The sequence below is a fragment of the Marmota marmota genome, unplaced genomic scaffold (assembly GCF_001458135.2).
Source record: "Marmota marmota marmota unplaced genomic scaffold, marMar, whole genome shotgun sequence".
Classification (NCBI taxonomy): Eukaryota; Metazoa; Chordata; class Mammalia; order Rodentia; family Sciuridae; genus Marmota; species Marmota marmota.
Window position 1 is genome coordinate 7,802,119 of NW_025999900.1, and position 22,571 is coordinate 7,824,689.

Sequence of the window (22,571 nt, forward strand, 5' to 3'; positions counted from 1 at the left end):
CAAAATTTTGGCAAGGTGAATGTTTTTTAGTTCAAGCTTTTTTGTTGACTATATAACAAGATTAAAATAATGATTCAATGGGAAATAATAAAAAGTCCACTCAAAAGAATAAAAAGCATGAAGAAGGCTATCAGTAAAATGGATTTACAGCCCCTACCATTAGCAAGTGATTCAATTCACCGACTCTAGCCCTTAACATTGTATACACAGAACTTAGACCCTCATACTGCTAGTGTGGAACCAAGATTTGCATAAAAATGCAACTCAATCCACATCATTTTCATTAAGAAGTTCCTTTGAATAAAAATGTTTTTTTAAGATTTCTATGCCATTAAAATGAAGTAAAAATATTTTTAGAAATATTATCTCCATATCACTTTTAAAAATTTGTTTGGGTGCATGTGTTTTATCATGTGCATGGCAATGCATAAATGTTGCAAAATAAACACATGCGTATCAGACATAAAGTTCAAAAAGTGCTGGAATGTGGAGTCAAAAGTTTAGATAGAGATCACTGTCCCAGACCAGGACAGGCCCTGAATTTCTGAAAAGTGGCCACCAGAGGGTGCTGTGGGAGCAAAGTGGAGAACCAAGTCCTCATCTTTTCCCACCCAAGGGCCAGGCAGGGCTTCCAATACACTATCCCATAGCAGACTTGAGATCTTCACAGTGGGGTGTTTCCATAGGGCCAACAGGCCTATAGCTTGCTTATTCCTTTGATTTACTTGCTTCCTGCTATAAACTTTCCTCTTAGACAGCTTTTGCTGTATCCCATAAGTTTTGGCCCAACATGCCTATAGGAATCAGCACCTCAAATAGGTCATACTTTTCAACATAGACTAGGAGAGAGAACAGATATGGGTAAGCAGAAATGGGTAAGAAGCCCAGGACGCAGCCTGTAATCCAGTGTCACTGCAGTAGTGGTGTTGGCGGGTAGGGGTGGGGTGAGGGAGTTCTCCTGGCTGATCCCAGGGAGGAAGACACACACAGGCAGGGGAGAGGCACAAGTTTGGCAACGAGGCAGAAACCCACCTTCCACAGAGATGTCCTGGATGGCAAAGCGGAGGATGATGGTCCAGATCATGCCCAGGGTCATTTTCACATTCCCATCCACGATTTCTAGAGAAAGAACAACAGGACACGTTAGGATAGGTCGTAGCAGGACAGAATTAACATTCCCTGAGCTCCTGGATCACTCCATGTGACACTAAGAATCAAAGACCACAGAGCCCTACTTCTCGAGGAAAAAGACACCACTTTTATTTATTGATTCAGTGCTGAGGATGGAACCCAGAGTCTCTCACATGCTAAACACATGCTGTACTTCTGAGCTACACCCCAGTCCCTAATAGGAGGTTTGGTTTGGGTGCATTATAATTATACATAATAGTGGGATTCACTGCGACATATTTGTACATGCACATAACGTAATTTGGTCAATTTCACTCCCCTTCTCCCACCCCTTAGTTCCCCTGCCTCTACTCTTCTAGTCTTAATAGGAGGTTTTGTTTTGTTTTTCTTTAAAGTTAGCACAATCGACCACAAAAGGTGCCAGGAGAGAAGTCTATTTGAGGCACAAGGAAGATGTAGGTGATTCTACTTGGAGACAATGGATGCGGCATCAGAAAAGGCCACAGGGAAGTGGGGGTGCCCTTAGCCCTTGCACTGTGCCTCTGGCCTGTTAAAGAGGGTTTGAGTTTCTATGCTGTCACAGATGTCCCAGCAGCCCTGTGAGCTGGGGGTCTCTGGGCAATCACAGCTCTTAAAATACCATCCGCACACAGAAAGCCACTAAGAGCAACAGAAAGTCACAGATTTGACATGGTTTTGCTAACCACCATTTGAATGATCTAATGACTCAAAAATCAAATTTATAATGCCATTATTTAGGTTATTAAATTTTTGTTTATAAATCACACAACAGCTTTAAGATCTCAACTCAGAGAGATAAGCCGCTGTATTTACTCTAAGTAACATTTTTTTAGATTCTTAAATGCCTTAAATTCTATTAATGTTCTTTCTTTCTCTCTTTCTCCCCCTCATCATGCCCAAAGGCAGGGCATTCAGGCATAAAGAAGCCCTGTCTTCAGGAGCCTAAACGTGGTGCTCATTATGGTCTTGGTAGCTGAACAGGTGCAATAACCTGGCCCAAGGCGAGGTACACTTGGTTAAATTTTAGGAAAGACAACAGAGCCACAAAAGGGGCCATTTTCAGGGAGTCCAGATTCCCTCTGCCCAAGTCCATTAGGGTTTGTATTCCATAAACTCCTTACTTACAGTGTGGATTCCCACCAAGAAAGCTCCACTAAGAACTCAGCCCTTCCTCAAAGGCAAGGTCAACGCCACACACTGTTCCATGACCACCAAGACACAGAGCTCGGAGCAGTGGCTGGCCACAGTGGATTCCAAGGGGCAGGCAACCCTGAGGGTCTGCCTCAGGGTGCTGGGCCCACCTGAGACATGGGATGGGATGTGACTCTTCCTGCTATCAGAGTCCCAGATGCCAGGTTCAAAGCCTTGGGTTAGAGAGAGAGCAGCAAAAGTATGCCACCATTCATGAATAAGTAGCACAGAGAGTGAGTGTTTGACAGGACACACTAAGGGGAGCCCAAGTCACCCAGCTTTGATGTTTTAAAACATGGACTTTCTGTTGGGCATGGTGTGCACGCCTGTAATTCTAATTACTTGGGGGGCTGAGGCAGGAGGATTGCAAGCTAGACCCCAGCCGGGCAACTTAGCAAGGTCCTGTCTCAAATTTAGAAATAAAAAGGATTGGGCAGTTCAGTGGTAGAGCACCCCTGGGTTCAAGTCATAGAGGAAAAAAAAAATCACACTTTCCAATGGTTTAACATCTCTAACATTTAAAGAGTTTAAACTGATTTAAAAAAAAAAAAAAAAGCCTCAACTCTCAATAGATAAAACAGGTAAAAGACATTACACAGACACATCACAAAACATAAACTACAAATAACCAATTCATAAGATCTTTCGAATCTCACTTGGACTCAAACAAATAAAACACATATTCCCGGCTATTAAATTAACAAAGTTAAAAAACAAACTTCAAAAACAGGCACAGGCCTTGGTACAAACAAGGTTATCACATTACAGCTACATGGGTAAATTGGCTTTAAAAAAAAAAAAAAAAAAAAAAAGACTTGCTGGGAAATAATTTGGCCACAAGAAGCAAGCATCTTAGAATTGTTCATCTTTTGGACAGTGAAATTCTATCTCCAGGAATCTATCCCTGGCCCATGACCACTTCAGGCAGAGTGAGGCTTCTGTCTAAATAGCTTGTTGTTTGGTTACTTATCACAGCCCCAAAGGGGAAACCGTGTGAATGCGCAGAGTACAATAGTAAATCCCCAGAGCCCATCGCTCTGCTCTAAGGCGCCCCTCACTGGGCAGAGGCGCCCCTCCCTTCGGGTCTGGCGGCTCGGCCTCTTACCCTCCCCTCCCCCTCCCAGGATGTCCAGTGGTTTGTCCTCAGGTCAGCTCACTGACACCTTCCTGGACCGCCCACTTTACTCCCTGCTTCATTTTTCTCCACCTGACAGTCACATATATGAATGTTCTCTCCCCTTCTAGAAAGCGAGTTCCACAGGGTCAGGATTCTTTCCTGGTTTTGTGTCCATCACTACCTGGAGCCTAGTACAGTGCCAGGCACTGAGAAAGCCCTCCATCTGTTGATGATCAGATGGCTGGATGGACACCAAGAGGGCACTAACCACAGTGGGCGGGTAGGCCCAGATGATACATTCTTGTCATCTGCCCCCTGAGAACAAAACACTTAGTCTCTTCCTGGGCAGGGCCCAGGTGTGGGAAGGAGCACAGATGTGCTCAAACAGATGATTAAAGCAGCCATTTAAACATCACATTCATGAGTTTTTAATGACTTGGGAAAAATCTTCATAATAAAACTTCCAGACACCATTTCATCAAATATGAGGGGCTTTTGTCTGTTTGTTAAGCTTAGAAAAAGTGGTAACCCTGCAGCTGGGCCTTTCCTTTTCCCCTACTCTCCCCCCCTACTCTCCGCCCCTTTGTCCCCCTGCCCCTTTGTCCCCCTGCTAGAAGACCAAATACCTTGGCCTCCCTCTGGCCTTGAGCTCAGGGCCTGCAGCTTTGTCTTCCCCACAGCACTCCCAGCACCCAGGGGGCCAGTGGCTTCTTTGGGGGTCCTAACTACTCCTCTCCTTCTTCTTCAGAGGCCCCCCACGGATCTTGGTTTACTGAATTCTCATTCATACCAAAGAAGTTGTTTCACCAGAAAACAGAGGTTCAAGGGATAAACAGAGTGAGGTAAGTTCAATTAAAGAGCCCTCTCCAGCCCAGTTCCACCTGGCTCCTGTCCCATGTCCCAGCAGAGCAGTACTCTCCCCAAAGGCTCCCCTTCCCACTCCTCAGCAAGGGAGATCCTTTTCCCAGGCCTCTGTGCATGGGCAGCAGAGGTGACCCATCTCAGAGGCACTTTATGTCAGGAGGCTACACCCAGAGAGTTCCGAAGCCACACCTGGGCACTGTAGGAAAACCACGTGAGAGATTCCCCGAGCCCTGTGGGAGAAGCAGCAGCCAGCCCCGTAAGTGTGGCTCCTGGTCTAGGGTGCGTTCCCAAGCTGCTCATAGGCTCCATTTCTCTGTTTTCCCACAAAAGGGAGGCAATCGCCTATCCACCTTCAGAAAGCAGAGTGAATCATGCTGCAGAAATCCCATGTTACAGAGACTAGAACCCCAGGGCCACCACTTTTCAGACCAAGACTTTTGTTATTTGCACCCACAGCCCCCTCCATTCTGACAGATGCTAAATCATCAAGACCATCCTCAGACTCTTCAGCACCCAAACCATCAAGTTTTCTCTGCCCAAAGATCTTAAAATATCCTTCTCTGGTTCCTTTCCCTGGTTAAATTCCAACCATTCACCCAGGCCACGACTCAAACTCATGAAGTCCAAACATTCTAGAATCAAGAATGGTGGAAGAAGCCAGGCGCGGTGGGGCACAGGCCTGTAACCCCAGCGGCTCAGGAGACTGAGGCAGGAGGACTGAAAGTTCAAAGCCAGCCTCAGCAAAAGCTAAGCACTAAGCAACTCAGTGAGACCCTGTCTCTAAATAAAATACAAACTAGGGATGGGGATGTGGCTCTGTGGTTGAGTGCCCCTGAATTCAATCACTGGTCTCCCCTCTCAAAAAAAAGAAAAGAAAAGAAAAAGAAAAAGAATGGTAGAAGAATTCTTAGGCATCTATTCTAACTTCTGTCTGACTTATGGAAGTGTTCTGCCTCTGGCCTCCATTTGGACACCTTCAGGGACAGGGACCAAATGAGGAGCACTCATTCCATTCCCCAAGGCTAAGCACATTGTCCAGAGTCTACCTGTCCATAGGGTCTCCCTTCAGGGCCTGGTTCTGCCCTGTAGAGTGGACCAGAGAGTCTAGCTCTTACACCAAATGACTGGGCCTGCTCCTAGCTCCGGATGCTCCTCCATTAGGAGGAGTGACAGCATCCCCCGCGCCAGCCCCAGGAGAGCTCATTCCCGGCCACCCCATCCACTGCCTTTCACTTCATACTCTACAGCAGCAAACCTCATTTCATTAAAAAACAAACCCACTGGGCGGCTAAGCTAGCTTCCTGCCTTGGCAGAGCAGCCCTTCCCACAGGATCCTCGGGCTCAGCTTGAAATGAGTAGATGATTCAAACCAGGAAGCCTCAGCTGGACACACTGGCTCCCGAGGGCAGTGAGGAGATAAGAGCATCTCACGTTAGGCCTGTGTCAAGGGAATTGGAACACCAGGGCCGGCCAGGGGAGGGACTTTACAGGACAGGTGGCAAGATCAGAGTCCACACCAGGGCACGTCTCAGCTCCTGGTCACTCTGCTGGGACCTGACCTGCCCCTTCATTACTGAGGTAGACCAGAAGTTCAGGTTGGGTCCTGGAGCCCACCCACCTGGTTGAGCACTTTGGGTCTGAGCCTGGGCCCCGTTGACTATACTCTTCCTCTCTGGCAATTTTTCTGAGCCTCAGTTTCCTCAACTGTAAAATATGGCTGGTCCTTCCCATCCTACAAACTGGCATGATGGGAGAAGATGGCCCATGGAAGGTGTCTCTTCCACTGCCCCCTTCCGTCCTCTCCTCTCGGAGTCTTTTATTTAAAAAAAAAAAAAAAAAAGAAGAAAAAATATTTTTTTCTTATTCTAGTGAATTGCCAATTTTTCCTCTCTAAAAATCAGTACTTCTGGCTTCTTTTGAAAAGTTAGAGGAGCCTGCCACGCTAGACCTGGATTCCCAACCCCACGATGACTGGTTAGATCTATGTGGCGTCTGCCCTGCTCTCTCAAGTTTACCACAGTCCCCATCTACCCCTTCCACTCGCCCCGGCTCACCTCACAGTCCCCCGCCTCCCTTCTTTGGGGGGCAGCACTGGCACCAGGCCATTGAGTGCGGCTGCATGGCTTTCTGTGCACGGTTAGCTAAACCAGTTTCTGCCAAGTTTTTTATTCCTCCAACAAATTCCTTTGTTCTTATTAAATGGCCAAGAATATTTTCCTGATCACAAAAGAGAGCACTCTGCTATGTGCAGGGTGCTTTGAATATTTCCTGAGCCCTCCACCATCTGCGGGGATGCTCAGGGTCCCTAGCCGAGTTCTGACTAGGGCAGAGGTTGGCAAACATTTTCTGCAAAGAGCTTGATAGGAAATAGTTTTGCTTTGCTGGCCATATGGTCTTGGTAGCAAACTACCCATTGTGGCCCGAGAGCAGCCACAGATGACACGCATACAGTGGGTGTGGCTCTGTTCCAATATTTACAAAAACCCGTGTCAGCCAGACTCAGTCCCATGCACTAGAGTTTGCTGATCCATCTTGAAGTTTCTCAATTTGGGATTTCAGCATAAAAGCCCTCCATTCCAGAAGAAAGAGGACTCTGAGCATTATCCAGAAGAGATCTGCTCCTGTGGGCTTATCAGGAGCAAGACCCCGACTCTGTCCAAGGACTGGTCCCTCTGGGGCCCTTCTCTGGTGTCAGGCAGACCTGGATTTGCACTCTGGCTTGGCAATTTACATAATGCAATGTAACCTCTGCATGCACACTTTCTCACTGTCAAAAGAGAATAATAACTAGAGCTACCTCAGAGGGTCACCGTGAGGACTAAGTGGGATTCGCTGGTTAAAGACCTCAGCCCGGCACTTTCCACCCCATGAGTGCTTGATTCTCAGCTACAGCTGTATCATGAATGGATGAATGAATGAGGCGGTGCTGTATACATCTTTAGATCTCTGTATCATACAGCAGGCGCCCAATAAATACTTGCTGAGTCCAAGGGCACATTAATGAAGGGCCCTGGTTAGCATATTCTAGCTGCCTCAACCTACCCCAATCCTGCAGAGCCACTGCAAGGCACCCCAGGACGCATGCTACCTCCTTTTAATTGTTAATAACATGCTCAGAGTCGTTTAAAAAGCTTGGGGGGATTCAGATTTTTTAAAGTGATGGCAAAAGAGCCAAGAAGCTACACTGCAAGAAAATGCTATTAAAAATGTGTTTTCGGGGGGCTGAGGCTGTAGCTCAGTGGTTAAAGTGCTTACCTCATATGTGTGAGGCACTAGGTTCAATCTCAGCACCACATAAAAATAAATGAAGATACTGTGTGTTCATCTACAACTAAATAAACATTTTTAAAAAATGTGTTTTGGGGATCAGGCCATCTCCCCAAGGGCTATGGAGCCTCGTGGCTCCCACCAGCCTCCCCCAGCCACATACAGCAGGCAGCAAAGTGTGGTGAGGCCAAAGTATAGGGAGGCAGCTTTCCACCTTGCCAGACTCCACAGTGCAAGGACTTGGCAGAGGGGCCACAGGAACAGTTGCAAAGAAAAGGGGGTGTAAATCCTTGGTGTGGGGCGGGGCTGAGCCTGAGAGAAAAGTGCTGCCCTTAACATGAAGAATTCCAGGCTGGCCAGATGGAGGTGCTAGAGGACCTGCTTCCAAAGGCCAAGTGATACTTGGGAGTCAGGGCGGAAAAGACCAATGAAACTGGGGTGCACAGGACATCAGGCTCCCCCGAAGAGCTGACGGCAGGCCTTACTCACCCTCGGCACCAATGGACACCAGTTTGACCCCTTTGCTTGCTATGAAATCGAGGGCCTTGTTGACATTGGAGATCTTGTGGACCCGCATCTTGCCTCTCTCCGGCTTGGCCAAGCGTTCGCCTGATTGAATCAAGAGGAAAGAAAAGGGAGGTGAGATGAAATTATCCAGGACCCGGGGCTACCCTTGTAACCCCCTCACCTGAGGTGCGTGTGTTTGAGGTGGCGTCCCTGTGCAGGCATGCCTCTGAGCAGCTGGGGAATGCCACCTGGCAGGCAGGGAGAGGGAGAGGCCACCTGCCTCTGCTCTCCTCCGCTACTCAGATGGAAACCACATGCATTCACTCAACATCTATTTATTAAGCCTCCAATATAATCAAGCAGCTGGATGGAGTGCTGGGGATATGGGGGAGGGGGCAAGCCGAACAGTTTCTGGCCTTTACAAAATTATAGTCCACAAGGACTTCCAGGCCTTAAAGAAAGAGACACACAGAGACACACTATAGACAAATACCAAGAAGGGTCGGTGCTCTTCCCAAGAGGAGGAACTGAGGAATGGTCAGGGGAGGCCTGAGTCTCTGTGGCCAGGCCAACGCTGCAGGGAATGGTGATAAAGGGAGAAGGAACAGCAGGAACAGAGGCCCTGAACTCTGAGGCTATGGCTAGGTCACTCTAGAGCATTTAGAAGAAGTCCCTGGTGGTGAAATGGAGCTATCTACAGCATAGCATCCCCTCCCCATTTGAGAACACTGCTTCCCTGTGAGCACCCAGGGCTCAGCTGCCAATCAAACCTCCACCCTACTTCCCCTCCTCTGGCCCAGCTTCCTCCAGCCTCCACTCAGAGGAGTTTCTTCCGCTCAGGCTTCCAGGTCAGAGGGTGCAGCAGAGTGAGTAGAAAACCCATTCTGCGGATATCCCGTTAAGAACACTTCAATCCCAGGACAGAGAGCAACCAGGAACCTCCCGAAAGGATCTGGAAAATGTGTAAGCACATGGCCATACCTAGGGAAAGGGGACACGGCTTTCAGAATCCCTGAGGGGCCAAAGACCCCAAGGGGCTTAGATCACTATCCTAGAGCCTGGCCCCCAGTGCAGCATGGCAGCCCTGGCACAGGGACTACAGCTGGGACACTGGGCCAGGCCCACCCTGTCAGTGGCCACCTGCCAGCTTCTAGAGGAGACAGACTTCCTGCGGAGATGTGACTGGGCTGTCCGCTCCTAGGAAAGCAGAGCTGTGGTCTTATTAAACCAAGACCTCTCACTTGGGACCCTCCTTAGGCCCTGGCCACTGCCCAGCAGGGTGTCTTGCCACTGTCTGCCCTTGGGAGGCTCCCTCCCTGGACAGCTGCTCCTGCTAATGCCCAGCCCTAGGTCCTGCCATGCCTGAGCTCCCAGCCACTCCCCAGCTGTGCACACTCGCTGCACCCAGACCTCCATGAGGACAGAGGACGAGACCAGGGTTAAACACTGGAGGGTGGGAAGAGCTTCCTAGGCTCACATCAGCAGTTCTCAAACTTCAGTCAGCACAAAATCCCCCAGAGAATTTGCTATGTAGATCTCCAGTCCCCCCAACCCCACCACCTCCAAGTGGCTGGTTTAGGAGGCCTGGGTTGGGATCTGGGCATGTGGATTTCAACAAGCAGCCCTGATGACTCTGGCGTGCACAGTCCAGGGACCGAACTTTGAGAGGCTCTGTAGGCTACACCCCCCGGCCTTCTCCTCTTCCCAGCAGTCAGCCCACCTCCAAAGACACAGGAGGAGAGCACCATGTCACTGATCAGGCCTCCCCCAGCCCTAAGAGACAGGTCCACAAGCTTTGCAGAAGGGCCTGGCTCCCTGTGGGCACAGCCTGACCTGTTTGGTAGGACAATCGAGGTCATGCACACGAGCCCGTCTCTGGGCATCCATCCAGTCACCCTAATATTTCCAGATGTCACCTGCCTGCCACAGTTCTAAGCACCTGGGACACAGAAATGAAATAGTGCTTACCCCCAAGGAGACAGCGTGGAGTGGGAAAGAAAACAAGTGAGCCCCAACAGAGGAAATGGTGGGATGTTACTGGCACTGGACAGGGGTGGGGGAGTCTGCCTCTGCGGGCAGCATGTCTGGGAAGCCCCCCTGGTGGACATCCCCAAGCCAAGCCAAGCGGTGAGGAATGAAGATGAGTAATGGCTGGTTGATGAGTTGGTTTTCAGCTGGGGAATGTTAGAGAGATAGGAAAGGACATTCTAAAAAGCAGAAAAAAATGGTATAGTGTTTCCTTAAAAATTAAACAGAATCACCACATGATCCAGCAATTCTACTTCTCGGCGTACAACCAAGAGTTGAATGTAGGGGCTCGAAAAAAAAAAAATGTATTTCCGTACTCATGTTCACAGCATCATTATTCACAATAGCCAGAAGGTGGAAATGACCCAGGGATCTATGGGCAGATGGCTGGATAAGCAAAATGCACTAATATACCTAATGGAATATTATTCAGCCATCAATAGGACAGAAATTCTGACTCGTCCTACATGAATAAACCTTAAAGATATTATGCTCAGTGAAACAAGCCAGTCACAAAAGGACAAATACTGTGTGATTTCACTTGTACAAGATACCTAGAGTAGTGAAGTTCATAGGGACAGAAAGTAGAAAGGCATTGCCACAGGCTAGGGGGAGGAGAGCTTGGGGAGCTTGGGGACAGAGTTTCAGTTCAGGTAATGAAAAGGCTGGAGATGGACAGTGGTGCCATGCCGGGCAGTGTGAGTACACATCAGGTCACCAAACAGTACACTTAAAAATAGCGAAGTGGATGCCGGGCTCAGTGGTGCACCCCTGTAATCCCAGCAGCTCGGGAGGCTGAGACAGGAGGATCGTGAGATCAAAGCCAGCCTCAGCAACAGCGAGACGCTAAGCAATTCCGTGAGACCCTGTCTCTAAAGTACAAAATAAGGCTGGGGATGTGGCTCAGTGGCCAAGTGCCCCTGGGTTGAATCCTGGGTACCCCAAAAAACAAATCGGCCAAGTGGTAAATCTTATGTATAATTTAATACATACACGCAAAACCAAAAGCACCACATAAAGGTTTTTACCTGAAAAGAAAATATACAAAAGAACTTAAAATAAAAGGAAGAAAGAAAGGGTCATCAGAGCCTGTGCAAAGGCTCAGCAGCAGAGGGTGCATGTCGTCTGGGAGATAGTCATCTCCCAGTGCAGCAGCGGCCTGAGGCCTGCTACCTTTTTGGGAATGGTTGGTTGAAAAGAAAATAGGTGCCAGCTCACCAGGAGCCCTGCGAGCTGCCCCAAGGAATGTGGACTTGGGCTCAAAGCTCTGGGGAGGCACCAGGGCTTTGAACAGGGAACAGCATGACCGTATTTGGCCTGTCAGAGATCCCTGAGCTGCGGCTGCGGCTTAAGGGATGGAGAGTGGGGAGGTGGGCAGGGTCTGAGCCCGTCAGTGACCATCTGGGTGGGAGCGGAGGCAGGCCCCACGGACACCAGAGTCAGGTTAAAAGTGGAATTTTGAAGAAGGAAACAGATGACCAGAACGTGAATGTAAATTGGAAGGAAAAGCAGAAACAGAGCTGTCTATGATTCCCAGATCAGGCTAAGGAGGACAAGAAGGAGACCTCAGGAGGGAAGGAGGTTTGCTAGCACCAAGAGTGTTCAGGACAGTTTGGGCATGTCAAGGACCCCCAAAGGCTCAAGTGTTGGGTCTTGTTCCCCAGCGTGGTCACATTAAGAAGTGGTGGGACCAGCCGGGTGCAGTGGTGCCTGCCTATAATCCCAGCAGGTCAGGAGGCTGAGGCAGGAGGATCATGAGTTCAAAGCCAGCCTCAGCAACAGAGGTGCTAAGCAACTCAGTGAGATCTAACCACAGAACATAGTGACACAGCCACAGAACATAGTGACGTAGCCATAGAAGCCCTCATCAGAGGCTGAATTGATGAGGTCACCTGACCTTGGATTTTCAAGCTTCAAAACTATGGGCTAAACAAATATCTTTTCTTTATAAAGTACCCGGGCTCAGGCATTTTGTTATAGCAATGGAAAATGAACCAATATACTCAAATAGGTTGAATATTTAAGACAGGGCTCAAAGAGAACGGAGAATTCATGGGTAAGACTAGATCTAGGACTCATTAGCATGAAGGATGGGATGGCTGAAGAAAGCAGTTAAGTTTGCTCAGTGTATAAACCAAGGCCAGATGCTCAGGGACCACTGACTTCAAAGATGGTGGAGGACAAGCTTTTGCAGAAAAGCTCAGATGTACCCTCAAGTGGAGCAGCGCTTTCAGACATCTGGACAATGTGGGAATTGCATAATCGCCTGTGTTATCTGGGGTAGTTAGGTAGTACAGGAGCCAAGGTTTGGGGATAATCTCCGATGGTTATATTCTTGGCCATTGAATTCTGGTAATTTGGAGAAGGAATCTCAGAGACCAGCCTTCAAAACCCTTACTTTTAAAGCACACCCAGGTTCAGAGCCCTGCATCAAAAACAAACCAAAACCTACTTTTGTAACTGAGGATACTGAAACAGAAGGGTGTTCAAGATACCCAGATGGTCAGCAGCAAAACCCAAACAAGACCTAGTTTCCTCATCGGATTTCATACACCTCATCCCCATCGTGGTTCAAGAGACCTGAAGCCTGCTATGGCCACGGACAAAGCAGAAGCAGGGGGCAGGACAGAACCCAGGTGACGCCCCTCATCCTGGGCTGGGGCCACCTCACCTGAGATAACCTCTAGCAGCAGCATGAGCTTCAGGCCGTCTCGGAAGTCCTCCTCGATGTTCTCGATCTGCGTGCCCGCCTTCCGCAGGTGGGAGTTGCACCATGCTGTGAATGTCTGGGCAAGAGAGAAAGAGCAAGGGGTCAGCCTCCTCCACAAGCGGCATGGTCCCTGAGGTGACTGTGGGCAGGGCTTTGACGGCTCCCCAGGACCGGCTGCCTCGGGCTCTCCCTCCAGCTGTTCTGTATAAGGGGAGTCTGGTGTGGCTGCCCTCAGTGGACAAGCCACCTCACAGAGTCAGGAGGGTGGACGGCTGACAGGAGAGGCCACAGACCCTCTCCGCACGGTTGTCTCAGACAGGTCTCCCATCAGCCAAGGAGTGAGCTCCTCGAGGACAGCAGCTTGGAGCCCAGTGCCCTGTGGGGCACCCGTGGGGCAGATAAAGCGGCATCCTCCTACAATGCTCCATCACCCACCTCTCTTCCAGACCCACCGTCCCCACCCACATTGAGAAGCACCACAGTTCCATTATCTGCAATTTCCCTCTTGGGTAAATTCGTTTCAATCTTCACATTTTGAAGGCAGAGTAACTCAGAGGTCAGACCACACCCGGTTGCCGCCTTCTGTCAGTCAATCGGGTTATTAAGTCCTTTCCCACTGGGGAGCGAAGGGCAAGGATTCCTACATTTTTCTGGGAACAGAGCTCAGCAGCATGGTGACAGAGTTTGGGTGGAGTTACCTTGAGCTACAAAGGATTCCAGAAATGGAAACTAAGGAGGTCAAGTACAAAACCCATCACTTTGTAGCTAGTTCTCTATTGAGCAGATCACAGAGAGGACGCCCACCAAGCTGTCCTGGGCTGACAGCACCCCTCGGTGGCTCGCACAAGGAGCAGGGTGACTCAAAAAGGAGCAATGGATATGTGCACTTGATGTCACACGTCCATATAAAACTTGGGCCAGTCTCTCTCTGCAGCTGGCACCGTCTGTGGAAACCAGAGAAGAACTCCAGTGCTCTTTTTGTTTTTTCAACCCTAGATGTCCCCTGCACCCAACATCATGGTCTCAAGAGCTGATGTCCGCTCTTCCCCTGGCAGCTCTCAGCCCACCTGGCCTGCAGCGTCCCAAGGGCAAGCAGTATATTATTTATTGTAAAAGTATCAGCCATGCTAGAACCACCCCTGCTCTAGGGAAGGTCATCAGATACATGTCCTTCTGCCCTTGAGGAACTACAAAGTGAAATGGCAGCAGGCGGAGCACCAGGCGCAGCAACAGACTATTACTTAGAGGGGAAAGAACCGGCTGCCTAGCTTTACCAGCAGAGCCTCTGTGCAGGGAGAGGAGGGACAGAGACGGGAGAGGTGGGGAGGGACTACATTATGACGTCACCCAGCTCTGGGTCTCATTTTTAAATCCTGTCTCATTAGCAACTTACCGAAACGGTATACCTTCCTCTCCCTACAAACACACCTGCACTCGCAGACCCCAGTACTCCCATGACAGAATGGGGCGCATATACCCCCACACTTTGGTTAGACTGGCAGTGATGGGGAGGGAGGCAGGGCACAGAGTGACTCCTCAGTGTGGAATGTGCTCTGTGTCTTGCTTGGCTAACTCACATTCATCTTTCCAAAACAGGGTGAAGACATCACTTTCTCTAGGAGGCCCACCTGGATTGGGGGCAGAGCTGGCAGCACCAAGCACTGCCAGATGGGGTCAGCCCCATGCCCCAGACTGGAAACTCCTGCGAGTCAGGACTCAATGTTCACCTCCATAGCCGGGAGTCCCCAGGCACAGAGTCAGGGTTAGAGCAGTGAACGGCACAGCAAAAGCCCCTGCTCTCGTGCAATGGGTTAGCCTGGACATGGAGGACAGCTCAGAGGACAGGGGATGCCTCGGGGTAGCAAGGACAGGGTACCCTTCCTCTAGTTTGGGCTTGACAAATTGGCAAGGCCTTAGCCTTTTTTTTTTGTATTGGGAATTGAACTTAGGGGCACTCAATCACTGAGCACCTCCCCAGCCCTTTTTGTATTTTATTTAGAAACAGGGTCTCCCTGAGTTGCTGAGGCTGGCTTTGAACTCTCGATCCTCCTGTCTCAGCCTCCTGAGCTGCTAGGATTACAGGTGTGAGCCACGGCGCCTGGCAGACCTTTTTTGATGATATAAAACAGGAAAGATGGGGCTGGGGTTATGGCTTATGGTAAAGAGCTCGCCTAGCACGGGCGAGGCCCTGGGTTCAGCACCACATAAAAAATTAATTAATTAATTAAAGATATTGTATCCAACTACAGCTAAAAAAAAGAAAAGAATTTAAAAAAAAAACAGGAAAGGATTTTTAAATCTTTAGAATAAATATGATTTATTTTGGTTTTGCCAATCTTCTCCCTGTCATATGTCACTGTTTCACAGGACTGTCACCTTATAGGATCACATTAGGTGGGATCTTATGGGGGGGTGGGGGCTCTTTTCACTGGTCTTGTATTTCCCAGCACCTTGCTTTCATCAGCCTCAGCTAAAGGCCAGCTGCCACCTTGAAGGAGACTGTCATTCCCAGCAGCTTTGTTGAAGGGAAGGGCTGGTTTGAGGTCCAGGGCAGCTGGCTGGGGTCCTGGTGGGAGCTGCCCGGTGCGCCCAGCTGGGGGCTGTGTTTTCTAACAGGTCTTGAGGAGGGTGATGGGAGGGCGGGGAGGGAGGGGGAGGCTCTGCTGTCTTTTGTAAGAAGTCACGGCTGGTGAAAGAGGAAAAGTCCTGTTGAAAGCTGGGGCTCCATTTCCTGGGGAGGCGGAAGCTGCAGGAGACCAAACACACCTGTGTTTGCTCTGGTCTCTGGAGAAAGTCCTGGTGCTGAGACTCAGGAACTAAGCTTCATTAAAACCCCCAGGTGGTGCCCTAAGCCCCTGGCCCCACAGCTCACAGCCTGGAAACACCCTCCTCAGGCCCCTCCCAAACTTTAAAGTGCCCCCAACAAGCAGCACATCACCAAGTTCTGGAGCAGGGAGGAAATGGGGTGGGGGCGGGGAGAGAATAATTCTGTAGTTAAGAGCATGCACTTTGGGTGGTACCAAAAGGTTCAAGTCTCAGGGCCACTACTTACTAGTTGGGACCTTCAGATTAACCTCCCTAAAAACCAGTTCCCCCAGCAGTAAAATGGAGATAGTCACAGCACTTCATAAAAATCAAAGAGGTTTAACTAAAAACTAATTACTAAGTACCTGCCACTTAGTAGGTACTCAATAAACAGTAAGAAAGGAAAGACAAGCTCCCCCAAAACATGCCTGTGGCTGGGCCGAGGAGCGCTCCCTCTAAACTGCCTGCTGGGCACAGTGGCTTGCCTGTGGCCCACGCCTGTCATCCCAGCAACTTGGGAGACTCAAGTTGGATCAAGACTGAAGGAGGATCACCCAAAACACTAACACCATGCCTCTGTACTCTGTCACCCTTAGCTACCTGGTGGGAAAGGATTTAATAAACAAAGATGTCAATGAGTTTAATGTTACCTCTGAGTTACTCTGCCTCAAACCAATGAGGATCACAACTTCAGGGCCAGTGTCAGCGATTTAGCAAGACCCTGTCTCAAAATAAAAAACAAAAAGGGCTGGGGATGTAGCTCAATGGGAGAGTGCCCCTGGGTTCAATCCCCAGTACCAAACAAAATGAAAAATAAAAATAAAACAAATTCCCTCTCCACAACCCCCTCTTTCCAAGATGGCGATTTGTGGGCCTGAGGACTCTTTTTTTTTGGAACTGGTGCTAAATGAGAATGAGAGAGAACTAAAACGTGGTGTGGGAGCAGAAAAGAGGTGGTTTTGACAGCAGTTCTCAACATCCCAGCTCGCCACATGACCACAGGCCCACTCTCTCCTCTGGTCTCCAGGTCCCAGCTCCAGTACTTCCAGAGCATAACAGAGAGGACACCCACCCCTTAGCAGTGTCCCGGGGGTCCAGCAAGGAGGAAAAGCCAACAGCCACAAGCAACACCCAGGGCTGCACAGTCTCCCGCCTAGATGCCCAGAACAGTGGGCAGCGCTTCCCCACCATGACAGTCCAGCCTTCCTCAAAGGAAGGGCAGAGGGCTACTTGACTGCCTTGGCCCTGCTCAGGCCCCGCTCTCTCTGATCCCTTCTTCCCCAAGAGTCTTTTCAGTCACCTCCCCAGGCCATGCTCAGGCTCACAGTCTACGGAGACCATACTGGACCCCCTGTGCTCTGAGTTCCCGGATGCCCCGAGATCTCGGAAAAGTGCTTGGAGCCCAGGACCAGGATGGGACATGCTCACAGAGCCACAGCAAGGACTAGCTCCCTTCTGGGCAGCCCCCCTCTGCACTCAGCCCCCCGTCTCCCCACTTCTGCTCAGCCTCTGAGGCCCCAGCAGAGGGCTGGTGGGGGAGAACCAGGCCCTGCTCCACCTCTCACTGACTGGAAGCATCCACCTGTGTCTAATGACAACAAAGGTGGCTTGAGGAAGGGGTAAGTACACTTGTCCAGCACTGCAGTTCAGGGCTCCAGTCATGGGCAGAGGAAGCACCTTTGTCTACCTTCTCCACAGGCCTCAGTCCTGCTTTTATAGACCCCCACATCTTTACAACCACCATGTCCGCTCCACCTCCGGCCTTCGAGCACTAGGATGTGCCATTGTTAGCCACTCAGGCCTCTGAGAGCCTCTGTCCTCATATCTGTAAAACAGGAAATCAAGAATAGGTGTGCAGTGTGTTACCTGCCACTACCAAGAGGGCTTGGGGACAGTGCTGGGGAAGGATTCAAGCAGCCCCAGGGGCTGAGCTGAGGAAGGTCCCTTATAATTGTGATCTGACAGGAGCCCAGGCAGCCCTTGAAAATGTTATTTGGAGATTTACCTGAAGAGTTCACTCAGACACTTCCGCATCTAAACCTTGGTGCTTTTGGAATTTGGGGTCAGAAAATTCCTTGTTGTGGAGAAGAGCTGTCTTCTGCATCACCGGAATCCTGGCAACGTCCCTGCACCCCACTTACTAGACGCCAGTAACACCCCATCCAAACCTATGATATCCAAAAATCACACACACACCCGTTGACTACCTGGTCTAGGGCCATGGATCATCGTAATTAAAGCAGCAGCTGTGGGGACTGGGGACTTTCTGTGGTCCAGGGCCTCTGTACTTTACCCCCTTTAATTCATCAAATCTTCACTTAGACACAATGAGGCAATAATTCTTGTTCTCCCCATTGTACAGATGAGGAAAATAAGGAACATGTGGAAGAACAGTAGAATGAGTGCGTCCTCGCCTCCATGTACTCTCAGGCAGAAACTCTGGTGCTCTCTGGCTATCCTTCAGGGTGTTGTTCGTTTTGTTTGGTTTTACCCACAGGACAACATGGCTGCGGAGGAGTACTTGCAAATGTACAAGAGTGTATTTGAGCTGCTAAATGGCAACTGGAACAAAGCCTCAGTGCCAGAGCAGGAGGTAGCTGGGGATCGGGAACAGCCCCTCCTAGCCGCCACATGTGGACGCCTCCAGGGAAGAGGAGCTAGGTATCAGGACTTTTAAAAAAACTTTTCACTGCTGCTACAATTTGAAAGATTAAACATTCATTCCACAGACCACCACCCCAAATAAAAATAAATAATTCAGAATTAGCCTGCTGACATGAGACTCATTGGACTGCTTGGTAGCGCATGCCTGTAATCCCATGACTCAGGAGGCTGAAGCAGGAGGACAGCAAGTTCAAGGCCAGCCTCAGCAACTTAGCCCAGGCCCTAAGCAACTTAGCCAGACCCTGTCTCAAAATAAAAAATAAAGGGGCTGGGTATGTGGCTCAGTGGTTAAGCACCTCTGGATTCAATCCCTGATACCAAAACCAAAAAGACTCATTGGATCTCTGGTTCCACTGTGGGAAAACATAGAGTCTTTCTTAGTTTCCTAACAAGTAAATTACACACACAATAACACATGGTGTGCTAAAACAAGCACCTAGTGGACACATCTGTGCCTACCACAGATGACTCTCCTAAAAGACCACTGGCAACATTAGCCACCTGGGAACATGCTAGCAAGAGCTGAGGGACATCCTGTGAGGAATAGAGAGCACTCCTTTCACTTGGGCTTGACCAACAACCAATCACTTTCACAATCAGATGTGTCACACGCATACCACCATGCCTCGTGCACCGAAACAAGAGTATATGTCATCTATTATTTTTGCAAGCTAAGTTTCTGCTAATACCCATTGTTAAGGTGGGTATGACGGCAATGTCCAAAATATGTCACTGTGAGCAGCCTGATTTGGTGCAATCCAGAAGAAATCCACTTGCCAAAGTAAACTAAAATGGTATAAGCCTTGACCCACATTCTGGGACTCCATCCTGGGTAAATAATGCTAAATAAAGAAAAGACTATAAGCATGAAAACATTTTTGTTGGGCTTACTTGAGAGGGAAAAAAATTAGAAATAGCTCCAAATGATATTAAGGTATTAGTTAAGTAAATTATGGTTTATTCACTTGATGGAACAGACATGGCCAAATGATGGGTCTGAAGCTCCATCATCAAGGGGAAGGATTGCTTATATATAATTAGCGAAATAAACCGGGATACAAAGGGACATATGCTGCAGGTTTAAAACTCTGAGCGATCTCACAAACATGACAAAAATGACTAAAAACCAAACACATCCAAACACAAACAGCGCTGTGCTCCAGTCACTGAACTGGCCAGGATCCTTCGCCTCTTTCCTTGCCTGGTCGCCTGCAAATGCACCTGGTCTGCCTGGCCTTTGTCCCTGGCTTCTTACTGCTAGAGCTCTCTTGGATGTTTACTCTCCCACAATCCAGACTGTGTGCTCCTGGCAGATCTCCCCAGAGAGGCCTTGGCTGACCAAGGTGTGGAGTCAACAGGATAATCCACCTGCAGCCAAATGAGGCTGGCTCAGCTGTGATAGGACAGCAGGGTCACCTCACTGGCCTGGTGGCCACAGTGTCACGTGCTGACCACACCTATCCTGAGCCATCCCCCTTCTCCTGGAATCAAGGATACCAGCCCTGGTTCACTCCAGAGGAGTTATTGTTCAAAGAACAGGGATCAGGAAACCCAGGCCCTGCCCTGGCTCAGCTGGACATGTGACTGCAGATAAATCCACCCTGTCTAGCTCCATAACCCCAAAGGAGTCCTTATACATTCACAGATGGAGCTCAGAGACTTTTCCCATCATAATGCACCTAAAAACCACACCCACGACAGTCTTTTTTCTTTTTTTTTTTGGTACCGGGAACCAAATTGAATCCAGGGCACTTAACCCCTGAACCACATCCTCAGCCCCTTATTATATTTTATTTAGAAACAAGGTCTTGCTGAGTTGCTGAGGCTGAATTACTGGTGTGTGCCACCATAGTTTGCAAAAATAATAGATGACATATACTCTTGTTCAGGGGCTGGAATTACTGACGTGTGCCACCACGCCCAACCAGGACAATCTTTTATGCCTGTGCAGGGCTTATACCAATCAATAGGTGCTACTCCATGTCAAAGGATGCCAATAAATTCCACAGGGACAGTTTCATCTCCATGAACTCAACATGGGCAGCATCTCAGCCTCCAGATTGCAACTCCCAACCTCCCGATCCAGCAGACACCTCTGATGAGTTTACTAAACGTCCTTGAAAACTTGATGCCAGTATATCCCTGAAGGACACACAAGGACCTGGAAACTGTGGCTGCCTCCGTGGAGGGAGGCCAGGAATCCAGGAGAACATTTGTTTTTCACAGAATACGCTTTTGTTTCTTTTGAATTTTGTCCCATGTACTGTCAATATCTATTTAAAAAAATAATAACTATGCAAAAAAGAGCTGGGGATGTGACTCAGTGGTTAAGTGTCCCTGGGTTCAATCCCCAGTACAAAAAATAATAATAACTACAATGCAAATATAAGCAAAGTAGGTCTGGAAGGGTGTGCATTTCACTCCGGGCTGGGATGGAAGGGACTCACCATTCCTCTAAGATTATTTAAGGAAAGAGGGTGTCAGGGCTCATGAATTACAGAGAGGGATGTTTCTAAAATAAAGGAGGAGGGAAAAGGAAAAAAAAATCACCCAATCTGTGTGCAGGTGTGTGTGGTATTGGGGATTGAACCCAGGGTGCTCCACCACGGAGCGACACCCCCAGCACTGTTCATTTTGAGACAGGGTCTGGCTAAGTTGCCCATACTGGCCTGGAACTTGCGATCCTCCTGTCTCAGCCTCTGGAGTGGCTGGGATTACAGGTGTGCACCGTGGCACCTGGCTACCCCATCTATCTAAAATAATAAGAGAATCAATAAGAGAGAAGAGGAAGGGCTCTTGAGGACTTGGAAATGCCCTCGTCAACATGAAATATTATAAGAAAACCACAATTATGGACACAGTTAAGGAGGTGAGGATAAACCAGAGATCGACATGTGCACCCCCACCCCCAACACAGCAGAGGTGGCAATTTTTAACTGGGAGAGACACAGGCAGTGCACTGGCTTTGGTAGCCCCAGAAAACTCCCCAAACATGCCTCTAAATCTCCTGAAGGTGGTGCAGAACTTCCTGGAGAAGCTGCCTCTCCTTCAGGGGTCTTCCTCTTCCTGGCACAGAGCAGCGGCAATTCTGATTCGGGCTCAGAGTCAAAAATCAACTCAGTGGCTCCCACAGCCCTCCACCTCCCAGGGAACACCCTGCTGCCCGAGACTCCCAAAGCTGCCGCAAGTGGCGTGTGGGCATCAGGCCAAGAGGTGTGCCCGAGGTCAAGTTCCCTTCTTGGCTGATGCTGGGAAGGTAACTGCAGGAGAATCATGAGACCCTGCTGTGTCCCCTGGGCCACCCTGGAGTCCTTTGGAGCTCTGCACACGTGTGGCCGGTCTGGTCAGGGTGTGGGCCTTGGGTGATTTGTCTAAGCAAAGACCAGCCCAGAAGTGATCTCAGATGCCCAGTGTTCTGGGTTCTGGTAACATAAACAGGAGTATCTGGTTAACTGATCAAGGGCCAACTGCCAGACTTTCAAAGCAAGCAGGCAGCTGGTTCTCGCAGATGAAAAGCAGAGTTCTCAGGAACATCTCCACCCAGATCTATTGACTTTCCACCCACATGAGGCGGCTGCTGAAGAAGATGGCAACCACCAGGCAGCCCCCTGGAGCTACAGTGTGCACCGCCCCCATGTGCATGCTGAGGTCCTGAAAACTAAGCGTGCAGGTGGCCAGGTGCCCGAGGGGCCTGGACTGTGAACCCAACGGCCCCAGGCTGCACGTCTCATTAGACCTGCCTCCTTGAACAGCATTCTAAACTCAGCCTCAGGATGCCCTTCTGTACCACGGGGATAATAAGACTTAAACAAAGCACAGAATGGGACCCGTGGACTTAAAACACTTGGTCCAATGCTGTGTCCACAGCAGGCACTTTAAAATGTTGATCCAGCTGACCCTTGCCACCCACTGGCTGAGGCAACCTGTCCAGGACTCAAGCGCCTCATCTGACAAATGCGGATAAACAACATCACTTATCTGCAGGGCTGTTGTCAAGATGAGGACAATGGATGAAAAGGGGCCAGGAAGATGCCCTGGTTACAGCAGAAACCCAATAAACCTCTGCTGTCACTTCCCATCCTCTGTTTAATCAGAGTTAATCATTCACAGAGCTCCACGCATTGGCAAGAAAGAGTTCTTATTTTTTTCCCACTGGTGAGACTGGGAGGGACAGTGGACCTGCGTTTCCTGGCCATGTACAGCCCCTTTCAGGAGCCACAGTGCCAGACACGCAGAGGGTCAAGCAGGGCCAAGGAGCAGGGTACC

General features: G+C 49.4%; 1 protein-coding gene across 3 annotated transcripts in view; it reads right to left on the reverse strand.

The window, feature by feature from the left end:
- Positions 1-22,571, reverse strand: part of Actn1 (actinin alpha 1) — a 94,492-nt gene that overhangs the window by 30,767 nt on the left and 41,154 nt on the right. For all 3 annotated transcript variants that reach the window (XM_015490495.2, XM_015490487.2, XM_015490480.2), the window contains exons 2-4: positions 12,798-12,912; positions 8,081-8,200; positions 1,033-1,119 (exon numbers count right to left, since the gene is read on the reverse strand). In XM_015490495.2, coding sequence (XP_015345981.1) covers positions 1,033-1,119; positions 8,081-8,200; positions 12,798-12,912 — 322 coding nt within the window. The remainder of the gene's footprint in view (positions 1-1,032; positions 1,120-8,080; positions 8,201-12,797; positions 12,913-22,571) is intronic.